The 20337-nt window shown below is 32.4% G+C and overlaps 1 protein-coding gene across 1 annotated transcript; it reads left to right on the top strand.

Moving 5' to 3' along the window:
• Window positions 1-16827: 16827 nt before the first annotated feature.
• LOC116142582 (Werner Syndrome-like exonuclease) lies at window positions 16828-17409 on the top strand. The gene has a single exon (XM_031428016.1). It carries the CDS (start codon window positions 16828-16830, stop codon window positions 17407-17409), a length of 582 nt encoding a protein of 193 aa, XP_031283876.1.
• Window positions 17410-20337: the final 2928 nt, after the last annotated feature.

Below are 20337 nucleotides of genomic sequence, written 5' to 3' on the forward strand. Positions count from 1 at the left end.
CCATAAAAGTGCACCAATGGCAAATTAGTCATTTCCCTAATGGGATTGCTTCATTGTTAAGTGTTTTAAAGAAGTCAAATGGCATTAAATGAGTGCTAATTATTATGTTATGGTAGAAATGACCAAAATGCCCTTATATAAAAAAAAGTATGCCAAATAACCTTTATATCTAACTTTTATTGACCAATCATAATAAAGTACCAATGGAATAAATATTTACAAGGTTTTAAAAGAGAGGAGTCGGCCTTGTACACCCCAAATGCATTATCTTCATCTCTCAAATCCACCATAAAAGCCACTAATCCAAGTATTTTATTCTCAAATTTTCATAGGATTTCAAGTTGATTTTCAAAGGAGATCACCATCCACACTTAAAGAACTTCAATTTCAGGGTTTAAGGTGAGTTTCAAAACCCTAGTTTTTCTGATCTTTTAGTTAGAAGAGAAATTCATAAGTGGTTATGTGTATAAGGTAGAAAGGATGAACCTTTGGAGCTAAGGAGGAGTGTCTTTGTGCTTTGAATAATAAGGTAAGGAAAAAATGTTCTGATCTTTTAATTAAAAGAGAAATTCATAAGTGGTTATATGTATAAGGTAGAAAGGATGAACCTTTGGAGCTAAGGAGGAGTGTCTTTGTGCTTTGAATACTAAGGTAAGGAAAAAATCTCCCTTATGACTACAATTGATAACAACTAGGGTTTATAAAACTTACATTTATTTATGTTAATATGAGTGTGAGGCTATGTTTTGGTTATGGATTGTTTAAATAGGTGTGTCGATTGGTGTATGTATGCATATGGAGGATGATTATGCTAATTAAGAGATTTGTAGTTGGACGATGTTTTGGTACTTTTTGGTTCTGTAAAAAGAGAGGTTTTTATGGCCTTTTATACTTAGAATGATATGGCAAATGATGTGAATGTGCAAATGAAGGTGACATGGTTAAAATGAATAGAATTCGGATTTGGCTTTTTAAGACTTATATTGTACATGCTTCACTGAATCGGTCATAACTGAACTTATAGAAGTCCGATTGAGTTGATTCTTGAAGTATTAAAAACTTGAGAAATAGACTAAAACTTTTATGTTTTAGCCAAAAATCAATTCGAACTAGAAGATAAGGGAAAAATTGCTTGAAAAGTGACGAACTATATGACATCCACCTTCTTAATGGAAACTCCCATTTGTTTTTAATTCTAATAAACCCCTGAATAATCTTACTACTAAAATTCCTTGTATTGTATGAGAAATTGAATGAATTAAGTTAAGAAGTTTAGTAGAAGAATATAGTATGATTAAGCATAGGAGATGTTAGTCCATATGTTTGCATTCATAATGGTAATGCATATAGCTTATTTAGTTGTTTTATGAAAAATTTATGAAATGTTAAAGAATGAATTTCATGAGTCTCTTGAGGTATAAACCAAGATCAGAGGAATGAAATTCTTATGGAAACCATGAGTCCTTTGAGGTGACGACCAAGAACAAGGTAATGGTTCAAATGAATCCGATCGGATAACAAAGACTAATGAAACCATTAAGTATAAAGACAAAAGAAATAAGCATGCCATGTACATGAATATTTCATAATTCATATATGTTCTATGTTATATTATGTATGGTTATGTTTTGACTTATGTTTATGAGAAAAGTCCAAAGTGTATGATATGTTTTATGAACTTGTTATGTCAGAGAATGAAGGTCATGTTTTGTAGGTAGGTAAGGTCCTAAGTAATAAATACTTGTATAATGAACCTTAATAGTTTATAAATGGTCATATTCCCTTACTGAACGATTAGTGCTCACCTCACGAAATGTTTTAAAATGTTTTGCAGGTAAGGATTAAGGTATAAAGTTGGGAGAGGATTCCGAGGGACGCTATGAGCATGAAGGGATGTTTTAATGATGACTGTTGAATGGTTTTGATAGTATTTAGTGTAGTAATTATGTTCATATTTCATAATGCAACAAATCTGTCCATGTTCTATAATGGAGTAAATATGTTGTGTTAATAAAGGAAATCAAATTGCTAGTAAATTTTGTAAAAGTGTGTATGTTCTAGTAAGTATTACTATGGATTTCATAATTTACTCCAAGAAAGGAAACTATATATATTTTTTTTTACTTGTACAATAAACTTATTATAGTTTAGAAATTAAATTAAAATTAAAATATATATATTTAAACTACAGGTTTATTCTTTAAATAGGATTTAAAAATAAACTTTTTTCCTAGGCGTGCATTTTCTAGGTTCTCAATGGCCAAGGGATACTTAGGAAATAACCGGCTAGGGAGGGGTTTTACAGAGTTCTTCGTTTTCGTGGCCAGATCATAGATCACATCCGTCAGAGCTCTCCGATCATAGATCGCATGCTTCAGAGCCCTCCGATCGAGTGGCCAGATCGCAGATCACAAGTGCTAGACCTTTCTGATCGTGTGGCCAGATCATAGATCACACGCGTCAGAGCTCTCCAATCGCGCAGCCAGATTACAGATCGCACGCCTCAGAGCTTTCCGATCGTGTGGCCAGATCGTAGATCGCACGAGTTAGAGTTCTCTGATCGCATGGCTAAATCGCAGATTGCACGCGTCAAAGCTCTCTGATTGAGTGGCCAGCTCGCAGATCGCACCCGTCAGAGCTCTCGGGTCGTGTGGCCAGATCGCAGATCGCACGAGTCAGAGCTCTCCAAACGAGTGGCTAGATCGCATGTGTCAGAGCTCTTCGATCGCATGATCAGATCATAGATCGCATGCATCAAAGCTCTTTGATCGCGTGGCTAGATCACATATCGCACATGTTAGAGCTTTGCGATCGCATGGCCAGATTACAGATCGCATGCGTCAGAGCTCTCCGATTGTATGGCCAGATAGCAGATCGCACGCCTCAGAGTTCTCCGATCGCGTGGCTAGATCGTAGATCACACGCGTCAGAGTTCTCCGATCGCGAGGCTAGATCACAAGCGTTAAAGTTCTTCGATCACATGGTCAGATCACTGATCGCACGGTCAGATCGTCTTGATCTTTAGTTTCAGATCGCTGATCTTTAGCTCTCTGATCTCGCAGCCAGATCGCTGATCGCATGCTCAGATCGTTGATCTCAAGTTCTCAGATCAAGCTTCGGGCTTTCTGATTGAACTCCTTATGTTCTCAAATCAAGCTTTGAGCTTTCTGATTGAACTCCTTCCGCGCTTTTAGATCAAGCTCTTTATGCTCTCAGATCGAGCTCTTTATGCTCTTAGATTGAGCTCATAAGCTCGCTCATTTACTTGAGATTGTGTGCATTAGATCGTTTAGATCACATGCCTCAGACTCTCAAGCTGAGCTCCTATCTGATCACGATCAGCTCCTAGCTCTCAAATCGCGATAAACTCTTAGCTCTGATATTGTAAACAGCCTCAGGTCGTGTTCTTAACTCTCAAATCGTGATCAGCTCTTGGTTCTTAGACCGCGACTATCTACCAACGTTAGAAAAAACACATAGAAAACTCAAAACAGCCCTGAAACATGTCGAAACAGTGGATTTTGGCCTCGAATATGGTCCCAACTAAGTTTGCCAGTTGCCACGACGTAGAGCTCGAAACAAGCTTTCCGTAGATATCTTACGAGCTCCAAAACTCCTCTAGGAAAAAAAGTTATGACTGTTTTAAGTTGGCTTATTCGTTTAAAGCCTCTAAGTCGTGCGTTTGGGCTTCTGACGTTAGCTTCCTCCAGGAATTCATTTACTGGACATTTCATGTCAATTATTAGATCGTGCTCAGCTTTGGATCGCTCCAAGCGCTTAGATCGTAGTCCTAGCTCTCAGCACCCGATCGCCCCAGGTATAGTTCGAGCTCTTCAATTCGAGACTGCAGCCTATAGTGCGACAACCATTCAGATCAAAGAGTCTCCAAAAATTGGGGGGCTTCTGTTATGCCTAAAAAGTTACATTGATGTCAGCTCAACAAGTGCCTAAAAGATAAATTGTACTTCCTGTTAAGCTCATACCGCCTTAAAGATATCTTATACCAACCCTATCTTATTTTAAGAGACGAACGAGAGTTTTTTATGTGTCAAGACAACTTGCAAAACACTCATTACATTGACCTCAAAGGTGTATAAATTGGCACTTCTCTTCACGAAAAAGGGAGGTTGGGCATATGAAAACTAGACATAGATTTGAGCTTCATTCATTCTCTCTGTAAGCAAAGTATTTCTTCATCTTTGTATGTCTTGGGCAATATCATAGAAATAGTTAGAGAATAATAAAATAACAGTGGATGTAGGAGTTGCTTTAAACATCCAAACCACTATAAAAAAACCTCTATTTTCAATCTATTGTTTATGTTTTCTGCAACATATATAATCTCAGTACCATATTCAAATCTCATGGATCTATCGCGTGTAATTTCTAAGACTTTCTTAGCACTTTGCATGTGCGAGTCGTTTGTGTCTAAAATCAAGCATCAACATATATGATCATTTTAAAACACTGGCTGTGTTTAAGGCATTATTCAAACCCTGTCCTATCCTACTATCTTATCCAAAAAAAATAAAAAATACATTTATTTTAATATTCTCAAAATTCAGCCATATTCTATTCAACTCAAAACATTAACAATTATTTTTCTCAATAAAAGTTTTAAAAGTGACAAAAACACCCCTACCTTTCTCAAAAAAAGTTTTAAAATTAACAAAAGTACCCCCACATTTCTCAATAAAAGTTTTAAAATTAACAAAAACACTCTCACCTTTCTCAATAAAAGTTTTAAAATTAACAAAACCACTCCCACCCACCCAAGCCACTATCACCTGCTAGCAGCCACCGTTAGACGTCGACGTCGTAACGATGCACGACCAGCCGGATCTTGCCAGTCGTGCATCGATCTATCTGTTTTCGGCTAGATCTACAATGGATCTGGTCAGAAACAACCAGATCTACGACCAAAGATATGACCATCAATGATGGTCAAGATATGGCCGTCATCAACAGCCATCTGGTCAGAAAAGGCCAAATCGGCATACGACCGGCTAAATCCAACTGATCGTGTGCCATTCCAACTATTTTCGGCCACCGTTTGGTGGTGGTGGCCAGCTGCTAGGATTTAAAGGATGGGTGGAAGTGCTTTTTAATTTATAAACTTTTATCGTAGGGGTTCTTTAGCTAGATTAACAAATGTAAGGGGTTAAAAAATAGTTTAAATGTTTTCAGAAAATGTTTTCCAAAAATTTACTAAACACATTTTCAAACTCAAATCATATTTTCGTAAAAACAATCTAACTCAACTTTTTCAAAAATACTATTATAAATACTCAAACAAACACAACCTCTGTTTTCTATATTCAAAGCAAGGAAGGAAAGTATAAATGAAGTTTGCAAAATTTTTACATATACATTAAAAAAATTTATTAATCTTGTTGATATGAAAAAATTACATTAACGAAGAAATACGAGTAAAAACAAAAAAGATAGTTTACGATAAATATCAACAAAAAAGTGTTGTGGAAATTAAAGAATTAAAACTATTTAAAATAATTAAGAGATATTATCCTATATAATTAAAATATGTTATAAATTATTAATATACTTAATAATTAAAAAAAATGGAAATTATATTAAATAACCTTTTTTGAGGTGTGAATTGACAATTAACCTTTTTTCAAAAGGTAAAGCTATTTGTACAAACTCTCGTACAAAGACACAAATGCCCTTTGTTCCCTTACATAAAAAGCCTCATAACAATTCCATGACCCATTAAAGACGCAAATGCCCTTTGTATATAAACCAACTTCTCATATCCATATTCTTACCCCCTTGTTTGTTTAGCTTTTTAAAACTCTATTCTATTATCCTATTTAAAGTAAATAATAAAAAACGTGTTTGTTTTAATATTGATAGAATTCAATTCAAAGTTCAATCATATTCTATTCAACTCAAAACATTTAATAATTACCTTTCACAGTAAATGCTTATAAATTAACAAAAACACCTTTATCCACCCAAGCCATTGTCAACCACCAGCAACCACTATCGGCTGCCATCTGTCGCCACTGCCACCATCAGTCGCTAGCATCAGAACGACTCATGATCGATCGGATTGTAGGGAATTCTATCGTTAAGCAGGGAATAATAAATTTTTTTGCTTCGATAGAACCCCGTTTCCCAAGATTTGGATCCAATGAGTTACAACCACAATATATTTCATACAAGGTTTAGTAATTATACCTTCGTTGGTGGCTCCTTCTTTGGATGATTTTCAAACTGTTTATCAACACTGTTCACGAAAACTGTTCACTGGCACTGTTAATGGCTATTGTTCACCGATACTGTTTACAAGAATTGTTCATAGGGTACTGTTCATATGGCATTGTTCATGGGGTATTGATCGAGCTTGACAGTGTCCACACAAAAGCAGGAGGGGATCACTTTTGTATTGACTACTAGATACTACAAAAGCTTAAGAGGAGGTGGCAGATTTGAGAGGAAAAGTTTTTCTCTCCATTTTTAGGGTTTTGCAGCTAGGGTTTTAATTTGGGTGTTTAGTTCAAAAACTTTAAAATAAATTAAAGCTCTCAAACTAGGGTTGAGCATGAGTAGCAGGTAGAATATATAGGAACCTGCGGGTAGAACCAAAACTAAAACCGGAACCTATCTAGAACCGACACTGTGCGGTTCAAGTTTTGGTTCCTACATGTGGAGGAACCGGAACCTAGAAAAAAGAACCTACAGCAAGTACTTGGCTTGGAAACTGCAATGGGTACCCTGTTTTGGAACTTGTTTTAGAACTTGAGCTGAAATGAAATATCTGTGAAGAATGAGGGGTCTATTGTAATTTTACATATAAAAAATTAAAATGGAAAAAGTTAAATTTTTACAATAACCTAATTAAATAAATATACAATTATACTTATTACATATAAAAACTTTAATATATTATAATATATTAATATTCAAGTTTTGATTAATTAAGTGCATAATTGGAATTATGACCAATTAAAAGTATTTTAATGTTATTAAAAGAATTATTTTTTAATAAAATAGTATATTTGATTGAATACTATTATAATATTTAGTTATTTACTTCAATTATCAAGTTTTAAGTATATTTGTAGTAAATTAGTAATTAATTAATTATATGAAATAAATTGATAAACATTAATACATTACTAGTTAAATGATTACTTAATTAATTATAAATTTATAACATTACATTAGTAATTTAGTACATTACTTAATTAAATAATTATAAATTTACAGTATAATTACTTAATTAATTATAACATTATATTATAAATAAATGATTACTTAATTAATTATAACATTCTATTGTACACATTAGTATAATACTTGATTAAATGATTAAAAATTTAGTTAATTATAATATTACATTAAAAATTTATAGTATGATTACTTAATTCATTATAACATTACATTATATTATGATCACATAATTAATTATAACATTACATAATTAAATGATTAGAAATTTAATTAATTATAACATTACATTATAAATTTATAGTATAATTACTTAATTAATTATAATATTACGTTATAAACAAATGATTACTTAATTAATTATATCATTCCATACATTAGTACAATACTTGATTAAATGATTAGAAATTTAATTAATTATAATATTATATTAAAGATTTATAGAATGATTACTTAATTCATTATAACATTACATTGTAGTATAATCACATAATTAATTATAATATTATATAATTAAATAATTACTTCATTAATTATGACATTATATTATAAACATTAGTAATTTACTGCATTAACACAATATTTAATTAAATGATTAGAAATTTAATTAATTATAACATTATATTATAAATTTATAGTATGATTACTTAATTAATTATAACATTCTATCATAAACATTAATACAATACTTAATTAAATGAATAGAAATTTAATTAATTAAAACATTATATTATAATTAAATAATTACTTAATTAATAATAACATTACAAAATATTATAATCACTTAATTAATTATAACATTACATAGTTAAATGATTACTTAATTAATTATAAATTTATAACATTACATTATAAACATTAGTAATTTACTACGTTAGTACATTACTTAATTAAATGATTAAAAATTTAATTAATTATAACATTACATTATAGATTTATAGTATGATTACTTAATTAATTATAATATTTTGTTATAAACATTAGTACAATACCTAATTAAATGATTAGAAATTTAATTAATGATTAGACATTCATTTATAGTATGATTGTTTAATTAATTGTTTGTGTTTTAGTTTTGATTAAGGAATTTTATGTGAATTGTGATGAATTAATTGAATACAAGTGTTGCCTAGAGATTAGAGGATTTATGAGTCACATTGGACACAAATGAATGAGTAATCAAAATTTTTTAGGGGTGTATTTGTAAACTTTTAGGGTATTTTTGTCATTTTTTAAACTAATAGGGGGTAATTAATTTTTTACAGGGTACCTGGGAAAGGAACCGGAACTTGCATTTTAGATTCGGGTTCCTTGAATTTAAGAACTTGCATTGTGCGGCTCCTATTCTGGTTCTTTTTTTTTTTTTAAACCTATATTGTGCAGTTCCGGTTATAGTTCCCTCAAAAAATGCAAGGTACTTGAAACCGCTCACCCCTATCTCAAACTTGTGCCTAAAAACATGTCTAAAATTAAAACCCAAGGCCTCCTTATATAGTGCAATCCTTAGTACGAATTCAATCAGGAGAATGAATCTCCTAATTCCTTTTTAGGTTGGATTGCAATTCTATTAGGATTTGGAATATGTTTCCCAATTAAACAAATATTCCTATTTATTTAATTCTTATATAAATACATATTCCTAATTAAATAAATATTGCTATTTATTTAATCCACATATATTTATATCTTCATATTTAATTAATGGGTTTTAATATATTTAATTAAATTAAATATATTCCTCCATATTAATTAACATTAATATGAATACAATTTTGCTAAAATTCCTTCAATATTAATATTGAATATTGGTGACAACCTTTACAACAAAATTACCCAAATAACCTTTTTACCCAAAAGGACGAAAATGCCCTTCCAATCTGTTTTCTCTCTTAACTACTTTTAATGTGTGTGACCTGAAGGCTTTTTATATTGGTGGCAGTGTCCTGATAACTAATTAAGCATCAACCAATTAGTGTTCCATACACCAATCAATAGTGGCCTCTAGCAAGACATAATGACTACCTAGCAAATAAAGAATCAGCAAAGTGGCTTGCCTTTTCTATAGTATGGTTACCGTGCAATTCGACCCATTCATCATCTTATATCTCATCAAGGTTTGAAGTACAAAATTAGTGTCTACTTCAAAGTATCAACCTTGACCTGTTTGTATTTGGTTGTCGAATCTACAACTATATAAAATCAGATTCGAGTACCAACTCAATTCCACTATGGCCATAGATTTGCGATCGTAGTTCTTAACCAAATGTCTCACCGAGATAAGATATCCTGTAACCAAGAGTGATGAATCCTTTATTGATCCACCATAGTCATAGTGTACTTCTTGATGTAACCAATCACCACTGTTTTGGCCATCTCTAAGAGAGACGATGTTAGGCTAGTGTCAAATCACATCGATATTTACACATAACGCTCTGGTGATCTCAAGTCGAGGGATCACATGCATCACCATCTATAAGAGGATATATTCCATTGATACCATCTTATATAGAATCCTCTAATGGGTCAGTCTAGTGGACTTGCACAAGCAAGCACCCATGAGCCGTACTAGGTTGATTCTCATAACCTTAACATGTGAGATCTGTCACTACCTTTAGATAGGGTTGTTTAATGTGATGATAGTCTTTCCATATTATCTGTGTCCTAGGTTAGATTTATACTATGACTATGGACAGTTTTAAAACGGTCACCATATATGCTTATAGGGTTCTCACAATTAAGATTTATAATACTTAATTCCCTCATCACAAGTTTCAACCATTCTAAGGACATATACTGTTTTCTTTATATGTAATAAAAGATGCTATAGTATAGATGCTTGTAAATAATCAATGCCTTTTATTCATTATAAATAATGTTTACAAGAGACAAATTATTGGCTTTAATGCACCTATTGTAACACGGATGCAGCCGATTGTCAGCTGATCTGGCCATTTTAGCCAAATCTACAGCTAGAGATTTGTCCGTTGATGACCAGATTTGACTGTTGACAGTGACCATATCTTGGTCGTCAATAACGGACAGATACACGGTGGATCTGGCTGAAAAATGCTAGATCGGTGCATGACCGACCAAATCCAACTAATCGTGTGCCATTTCGACGATTGTCAGCCACCGTCTGGCATGGTGGCCGGCTACCCATAGTCAGTTGGGTGGATAGGGGTGGTTTTGTTAGTTTGTAAACTTTTATTGTGGGGGGGAGTGTTTAGCTAAATTAACAAATGTTTAGGGTTAAAAAATAGTCTAAATATTTTCAAAAAAATGATTTCCAAAATGTACCAAACACATTCTCAGAATCTTATCATATTTGATTTAATCCTAGCATATCCTATTCAGAATAGTTTTTCAGAATATCATATTTCAAATAATATACCAAACAGGCCCTTAACTCTTTCTTTTCAAACAAATTGCCACATCATGTATTCCCTTCACAAACTTCACAACAGTAAGAGAAATGAGAAAACACAAACTAGATTAGATGAAGGTTGAAAGTTGTTGTGATCGTGAGGGAGAGTTTGTTGTTGTTGAAGTTTAATGTGTTCATTTGCTCAGCTAGTTCTCCAGTTGGGGTCTAGAAGATTTCGTTTCCAAATCCTCGTAAAATATATTCAGTCTGTGTTAATGTTGGCAATGTTCCTTGAAAGTTAAAAGAATACCAATCCCAACAATAATTTACTTACAAGTGAGTCATATGAAGTTTTCTTGGAGCCATGCAAGCCAAAACCATCGAGCGTCATGGCTACTAAGAGGTACTCCTCCACAACTTTTAATTTCCCCTTTGTCTTTTCAAAGGAATATATTGCAGCTGCAACTGTAGATGCCTATTTAACTTACAGGATAGCCAAAAAGTTACCGAGTTGAAGTTGCAACTGTCATGGCCGTTTAACTATAGAGATTGCTACTTTCAAGAAGTGACTAAGTTGAAGCAAAATGGATAAATGATTTTCTTGGAGTAGCGTTTGATTGAAAATTGGATAATCATGTCTGAAAGATGTTCATCTCTAGTTATATCTATATGTCTTAGTTACATAGTCACTATCTGTTGAATTTAAGTATTAATTGGAGAACATATACAGGAAGAGAATATTATCATCTAGTAGACAATCCTTTTTTTTTTTTTTTTTTTTGGGCAAAGTGAATTTCATAAAAGAAGAGAAACTATACATAAACTAGAGACATACGCTCAGAAAAGGTCTAAAGAAGGCCAGGAATAGATGTGTCCATCTTTTTAGATCGGCACAGACGCCCTAACGAAGCTTGCAGGCTCAAACCAAACAAAAAAGAGAAAACAGGCACAGGTTCTCGACAAGACTGCACATGCTTAGAACAAACAAAACCAGTTAAATGATCCTTTTCATTTAGCCTGAACTCGTCAATAGTGTAATTTGATTAATATTTAGCCTTTTGCCTATTTAAGTATTAAGGCTTGCAAGTCATAAAGTATGAGTGTGGCATATATATAATGTTAATTAATACAATATTGATTTCGTTTAGATCTTATTATAGTAAAACATCTCTATAGTGATACTTTATATAGGAATAAACTTTATATAGTCATAAAAATTTATATTTCCATTTTGGGATAGTCATAAATAAGAATAAATTCCACATGGTAATAAGTTATAATATTTCTAATTCTCGTTTTAAGGAAAGTTGTCTCCACATAGTAATAACTATTTGTATATTGTAAAAAAATATATGTTATATTATATTAAAGGTTTAAAATGAAATAAAATATTTATTTAAAGTTGTTTGGGACAATGATTTATACTTTAGAGTTGATACCACACCTTTTAACTTATGAGTACATTACTCGCTAGCATAAACATCTTCTTGTTGAAGCCAAAATATTTCTAATGTCTTAAGTATGTTTAGAGCTTTTTGGCACGAAATTTTTTGTATCCCCATACTATTATACTCATGATTATTTCCTTCTAATTGTAGTAATGATTTCTTCTTCAAATAAAACATATATGACTTGTTGTTTATTTGGATGATTGATAAACATATTAATATCCATTCGATTAGTGTGGTGAAGTTGTCGAATATAATCACTCAATTCTACTATGACTCTTTGATTCTCCTCTTCCATTTAATTTATAACTTGTAATTCATTGACATCAAGGGTCCTAATTTTGCAATGTTTAAAACAATTGGTAATTGTCTATAACTTCACATCAATTGACCATGCAACAACTAAATTTAATATTCTATTAAGGACATTTATATTTGCTAATTCCAAGACATGATCTTCTATCATTTATAAGAGTAGGCAATTAAAGCACTAAATTTGAAATCATAATACTATTAAAACATGAATTTAAATCCTAATACTACTAAAACATGAATTATAAAATAAAAAATTTTGGTAACTACACCTCTATTAAGTAATAACCTCATTATAGTAATAAAATTTATTAGTCACACCATTATGATTATAGAGAGGTTTTACTATAATTAGATTTAATAGGGCTAGATTAGATTTTGATTTCTTATATATAGACACACACTATTGATAAGATAAATAATATATATTCTTTAACCTTATAATAAATCAATATAACTTATAAACAAAATGAAAGCACTGTAGATCTTCCACACAAATGGCAAACGTGTAGATCTCATTGATAATTTGCTATATTCAAACTCACTTGGAAACCCTAAACCATTTCGTTTATCATAACAAACAGCCGCGCTCATTTTTTTAACACTAATCACCATCACAAGAGGCCACTTCCAAAAATTAGAGATTGAACAAGAGTTTCTTGTTCGCAATCACTTGACTCGGAATTGATTTATCTAGCGGAACCACGCCATAAAACAAAGTTGAGCACAAGGGAGACTCATGCAACCACCAGACCAACCAGACCAACCAGATCCACAAGCCCCACCAATCCCACTTCCCCCAGCCCCCCCACCCCGCCCCCCACTCCGCCCCCATGCCGCCCTCACAAACTACGGTGATAATGTTCCAGGTTCGTTAATAATGATTTAACTTTTATGACTCTCATCTCCGATATCTATGATCTTTTTGAGTTATTCTTATATATTTCCATTATTATCACTTGTTTTAAACATTCCCCATTATCATCTTGGGAAATTAGCATCCTTTCCCCTTAAATCATACATAAAGATAGTAGAAAACATAGCTTTACCAATAATTTTCATTCTTATTGATTCAATGTTACAACGTTATAACTTACCCCATTGAACACCATTAATTAGATCAGCCTTAAGAAAATGGATTTGATAAAATAGTGTAAGGGTCAGTTTGGTATTGATATAACTTATAAAACAATCACGGTTAACTGTGCTCAAGGAATAATCAGCTGTCATTGGGACAAAAATAATTCCAAACCAGTCTTTAGATGGAGGCCATGATTCAACAAAATTAGTATCTATAGTGTTAGTATCATCATTTTTTTTTTTTTTGGGTAATTTCTCTAAATTATTGTAGTATATATTCTTTTTTCATAAATTTGCTGGAGATTTCAACTCTCTTTTAATTTCCGCCATAAGGAACGGAGGACCAGATATATAAATTTTTAATGAAGGATGGAACAATGATGACGACGGAGATGATTTATAGCTCAAGTTGCAGAGAATTTTGGCTGAAAGAGTTTCTGTTGCCCATGTACAAACATGGTGACATGATTGTTGGTTTTGATACAGAATGGTCACTGAAACATTCCATAGATACTGGTGCCAACGAAACACAAGTTGTTTTGCTGAAGTTATGCAATCAAGCTTACTGTTTGCTGATAAAACTCGATATGTCTTCGACGTCGATTATCGAAGAACTCAGCCGGTTGCTCGTTAACAAGGATTTACTTTTTGCTGGTGTTAACATTCAAAAGGATCTTGAATTGCTGCGAAAAGGGTATGGGCTTGAAATTAAGAGCTATTTGGAGTTGAGTGAATTGGCAGCTCAGATAGTTCACCACCCGCCTCAGCCTCAAATGTTTAACCAGGCGCTGAAATTTTGTACCTACAGTATCAGAGGTTTGGCAAGTGAAATTTTGTCTCAGCCGCTGAGGCCAAGGCCGTTGTGCGTGGCGGAAGCGGACTGGTCTGGGAGTACTCTTACAGAGGAACAGATTGAGTATGCAACAGGTGATGCCTATTTCACATACAAGATTGCGAAGAAGTTACTGATAAATATTGGACTTAAATATTAGTGTTAAGCTTTTTACCACTCGATCGTAGTATTGAAGTCAAAGTCTTAAGTTTTTGAATCCTTACATTTCAATTGAATAAAGAAGAGCATCCAAATTTTATGTGAGAAGGTTTATTGGACTTTTTATTTTTTAAGTAATGATTGGGGGTGTCTAAATTAAATTACGCGTACCTTAATTAATTCCTAGGAACTTTGGAATTACCAACCGAGTAAGGGCTCTAATGATCATCTCTATTAGATATCGATGAGGGACTCGAACTTAAGATATCTTAAGTAATATACTTAAGAGTCTCTATCGAACCACTCAGTCACACAGAGTTTCGTTTATTGGACTTAAAACTTACTAGTTTAAGTTTTTAAGTCAATTAATAACTTTACAATAAGTTATCAGGAGAGGTAAAAAAAAAAAGCTTTATGATATATATTTCATTTCATGCTTGTTTGGAGATTAAATATCTGCATGTATATTGTGATCTTTTGGAATAATATTATGAAAATAATGGAGAACATGTATGGTGATTCCATTTTGAACTTGTTTTCAGTCCACTAGCCTTTGTTATGGATTATTTTGTTGAAGAGTAAAAGATGTGTTGAGCTAGAATTGTTAGAAATGATTATTTGAAATAAATATTGAATCTATATAAAGATATAAATTATTTGAGTTAACGACTTTTTCTCATCCAAGGTTGGCCTTAATTAACAACACTTTTCCACCTAAAAGGTTTCAAACTATCACTTTCTCACCCAAAGTTTATATTCCATTAACACTCAAAACACATTTTATTTTCTAAGCCGGTGTTTAGCAAGTTACCAGGAGTTATGGTTAGAGGAGTTTTGTAAAGTAGAGGTCGATAGATCGAATGGTGTGACCGATTGAATATTCGCTATCAGAATATATCGAAAATCAGATAAGAATAGGAAACCCTAGTTTTGCGGTGACCAACAATCGATAAAAAATCAAGTGTCACAATGAGATGAGTTTTGTAGAGAGGAGACCAGAGTTTCAAATGGTGATAATAGAGAAAATTTTCACCGTCGAAATCGGCTTTAAGTAGTAATGAAATATTATTTTGGGTGGAAAAGTGGTATTTTAAAACTTTTTGGATGAGATAGTGTCATTAAGGCAAACCTTGGGTGGGAAAAAGTCGTTTACTCAAATTATTTTGTACATGTTTTATATGCATGACAAGAGTTTTACATATAGGATATAATCATGAGATCCTTTTAACTCTATATTTGTATGTTTACAATGCTTTAATTTGAAGTTGAACCTTGGTCATCAAAATAAAACATTTGAATTAGTTTTTTAGTGCCTTTAAAATAAATTGATACCTATTAATACCATATTATCCTTACCAATTACCACAACACAACGTAATACACAGAGAAAGTTGAGGTAAAAAAAGAGCCACAGTCCTCTGAAATAGATATGTATTACATTGTAAATTCAAATTTAGATTGACTAATGTAAATGCATGCTTAGTAAATTGAAGCAATATGCATTAATCAGAGTTGGATAATCGAGGCTGACTCCAAGCATGCATGCTTAATTAATTAAAGCAGTAAAGGCACAACTTGTTGGAAAATCAGAATATGTTGTGATACTATGCTGAAAATCAGAAGAGTAAAAAAAAAAAAAACATTAAAATAAAGAACAAGAACAAAACAACTTGCAAAGGCACACGATATATTTAGTTTGGCATAACTTGTCTACATCCACGGATGAGAGTGTTTTCACTATAATAATATGAATATGATACAAATGTTTCATCATACCATCAACTTAATACCTTTACTTAGGTGTATATCTTATTCCTATGGTGTTTAATATCTATGTGGTATTTTCCCAATATCCTGTGGTACCCTTACATAAAAACCCTTTGTATTCTCACATTCTCTCATTCTTTACTTCTCTCTCATAACCTTGAATTGGTTCTAACTCTCCTATTTATAGGTAAAATAGGGCATTCTTATTCAACTAGAATTCATATTTCTATTCCTAATAAAACTTCTCTAATTTAAATCATTCTTCTATTTTAACTCAAATAAAGTCCTAAATCAATTATTCTTTCCTAATACATCTCACAATAAAAAAGGAAAACAATTATTCCCAATTATAAATTCTTAAACTAGAAATTTGCTTAAAACCTAATTTTTTTTCTTTCTTTTTGTTTGCCTTTTATTCCTGCTTGCCTTTTCTCTTTGATTTCCTTTTCTTCGTTAATTACCAAAAAAAAAAAAAAAAATGTTCATATTCCAACACAACTAAATATGAAGAGACAGACAAACAGACTGGTTTAGCATGAAAAGGAGAGACTCTTAAGCAGATCAATCGTTACTAATTCCATATAAATACTGAATGGTTTGTCTCATTAAATCACTACCTACAATACTGTCCTTCCTTCGTAATGATTAAAATTTTCGTTTTGGATCATAACATGGAACATACTTCTTTTTTGAATGAGGATGGTATAAAGATAGAGACAACAGTATTTTATGATGATAATAGCATCCCAGAAAGCTGCCTCAAAAGGATTTTTCAGAATATGTGTGAAAGCGGTGACATGATTATTGGGTTTGGCACAAAATGGTCGCATATGGAACCTCGTGTTGTCTTACTGAAGCTTTGCACTCAGGTTGGTTGTGTGCTAGTGCGGCTTTCAAGATACAATAGCGGTCCATCATACCTGAAACATTTCCTCAGTAACGAGGACATAGTTTTTGCCGGTGTTCATATAAAAAAAGACATCAAAAAGCTGCAAAAAGACTATGGGATTGACATTAAAAATGTTGTAGATTTAAGCGAATTGGCAGCTTCTGTACTTCACCAGCCCCGCCTACTTGCTTATAGTGTGAGAGGCTTGGCAAGTGAAGTTTTGTTACAACCATGGAAGCCAAGATCCTGGAATATGGTAAAGGCTGCTTGGTACGCAGTACCACTAATTGATCATGAGATGATTCAGTGTGCGACAGTTGATGTCTATGTTGCATATAAGATTGCCAAGAAGTTGATAGGTTGATTGTGGTTGAAGAAATGTTCACTATATTATGTCTCTATTGCCTTAATTTTTGTGTAACCTGCAGTCCATGTTTAAAGAGAAGCATTTTATTTTGTCATTGTTTTTACTAGTGTTCAGTGTTATTATGATTTTCTTTTTGCAATTTTCATAGTATCTCAAGCTGGCACATCATAGAAGTTGAGTTTTGTTATAACCTTTTCTCGTCACTTCTTTTTTTATTTGCATTTGGGTTCAATAATTAAAGATGTATATTTGGGGCTCACTAGCCAATTGAAATTGTGAATTTCAGCAGTAAAACGAAAAAAAAAACAAAGAAAATCATGCTCTTTTAGCTGTGGTACATGCATGTTCTTTAGAATTTATTCTTCAGAATATATTTCTCTTCAAGGAAAATAAGAACTTAGCTTTGCATTTTTTTCAACCATCTAATAGTTACTAGATATTATCTTAATTTTAATGGAAAATAATTAATAAATTAATAGCAATATATTTTCCATTTACCCTTCCATTAATTACCCTAACAACATAAAACAACATTATAATTTATATTAGATCTTGGGGTAGATGTTTGTATTAAGTTCTAAGAAGTCAAAATTACTCAATATTGATAATTAAGGAAAATGATAATAATTTGAAAAGTACTCTGGCTAGGTCAAACTTTAAATCTAAGTTGAGTTTACTGATTAAAAGAGTTAAACGAATTTTTTCCACCCAAATAATGGCCTAATAACATTTTTTCACCTACCGACTTTTAAAATACCACTTTATTATCAAAGTTTATATTCCGATGACTAATAGAGAGCAAACTCGGTCCAGACTATTAGGACTTTTAAAGAGGGGAGACCGATGAGTATTTTGATAGTGGAAGGTTGAATTTTGGTGGTTGAGATTGATCGAAATTTGAATTGGGAGGGGTGACTGTGTTAACCTTAATCACTTGATTATCGGCAATTAGCAGAGTCGAAGGGAGTAGGGTTTGAAAGGTTTTGGTGAGTGATGATCATGAAAAGAATAGCAGTGACGTGAAATTGCAACTATGCCGAAATCATAAATAGAATATAAATAGTAAGAAGTGTTTTAAAAGTCAATGGGCAAGAAAGGGTTATTAAGTCATTATTTGCGTGCAAAAAAGTCGTTTACTCGTGATTAAAATAATTGGATGCCACTGGGGCATGCATGAATCACAAGCAATATTATTAACATTGGATAACATCACTTTCCCACCCGAGGTTTGGTGAGACGACACTTTCCCACCTATTAAGTTTCAAAATAACACTTTCCCACCCTTTATCAGGTTCTGTTAGTATTTTTTATTAATATTTAACTAAAAAAATGAAAATAACATTAAATATTCTATTTCTTAATAGCTTCTTGGCTACTCTTTCATAATCTATTAAGATTTTCTATTTAATTAGTAAAAATGAAAAACATTATATTCTGAAAAACATTATAAATTTAGTAGATTATTGAATAATAATGATGAGATATTGATGACATTATTAATAAATAACTATTAACGTCATTTAACTTTAATCCATAACATTACTCTTAACTTTTTAGTTAGGGTTAACTATTTTTTCTTTTTTAACTTTTTAATATCAAACTTTTTGCTAATTAAAAAATAATAAATATTTAAAGGTATTTTCATCTTTTCAGTCAGATATTAACATAAACATAATAGAACTTGATGAAAGGTGGGAAAATATCATTTTGAAATTTAACGGATGAGAAAGTGTCATTTTGCCAAACCTTAGGTGGGAAAATGTCGTTCTCCCTACTAACATCCAGGAAAACATTCTATTTCTTTCCTATATGATTTTGATATATATTATTTGAAGAGTTAGAAGGGCTATGTACAATACTTGAGATTTAGGACCAGATAACAATGAGAATTTATATATATTGGACGGTCAGCTTGATCAAATCAGTTGATGCTTAGAAATGCATTTTTTCAACAAAATAATAATAATAATAATAATAAAAAAATCAAAGCTGTATTATTGGAATGGAAGCCACACGTTCATGATTCATGGAGCAAGAAAAACTTTGGAACAATGGAACATTGGGAATCAGCTAGATTTAATTAATGAGAGGCACTGCGATTGCAGTTCCCGGAAAGGAAAAGAATCCCAATAGTTAAAAACTCTGTATAAATATTAAGTTGTATATTATAGTCTCACCAGATCAAAGCTTTCAAGGCATTAACCTTCTTCCTACTTGATAAAAATGGCAACGCCAATTCATATTTATGAGTTTTTAATGGAGGATGGTACAATGCTATCGACTGAAATTTTTTACGATCAACCTAATGATTGGAATAGCAGCAAAAGCCGCCTCAATCTATGGTTGAAGCATATGTATGAGCAGGGTGAGATGATAGTAGCTAGGATTTGACACAGAATGGACGTTTAAGCATTCTGATATTTGTTATAAAATAGGAGTGAAAGTTGCCTTATTGAAGCTCTGCACTCAAGCTGATTGTGCGCTAATAAAGCTTCGGGATGACCTTGATACGAGATTACCCCTTAAAAATTTCCTGATTAACAAGGACACAGTGATTGCTGGTGTTCATATCAAGGAAGACATTAACAACCTGCAGTCAGATTTCGGGACTTACATAAGAAATGCTGTAGATTTGAGCGACTTGGCGGAAACTGTGCTTCACCAGCCGCGCCTCACTGCCTATGGTGTGAGAGGCCTGGCAAGTGAAGTTTTGTTAGAACCATGGAAACCGAGACCTTTTAACATGGCGAATGCTGATTGGTGCGCAACTCCTCTCTCAGACGAGCAGATTAATGCATATGCTGCATACAAAATTGCGAAAAAGTTACTCTCTTAGTTGCAGGTCAAGAAATGTATTTATGTTACAGAGAGAGTATTGTATCCAGCTAGCTTGCAGATGTTCAAAAATGGTTCTTGTCACATTTT

This window comes from Pistacia vera, unplaced genomic scaffold (assembly GCF_008641045.1).
Source record: "Pistacia vera cultivar Batoury unplaced genomic scaffold, PisVer_v2 Contig412, whole genome shotgun sequence".
Taxonomy (NCBI): domain Eukaryota; kingdom Viridiplantae; phylum Streptophyta; class Magnoliopsida; order Sapindales; family Anacardiaceae; genus Pistacia; species Pistacia vera.

Coding starts and splice junctions, on each gene's coding strand:
- LOC116142582 (XM_031428016.1), top strand. CDS start 16,828: ATGGAACATACTTCTTTTTTGAATGAGGATGGTATAAAGATAGAGACA.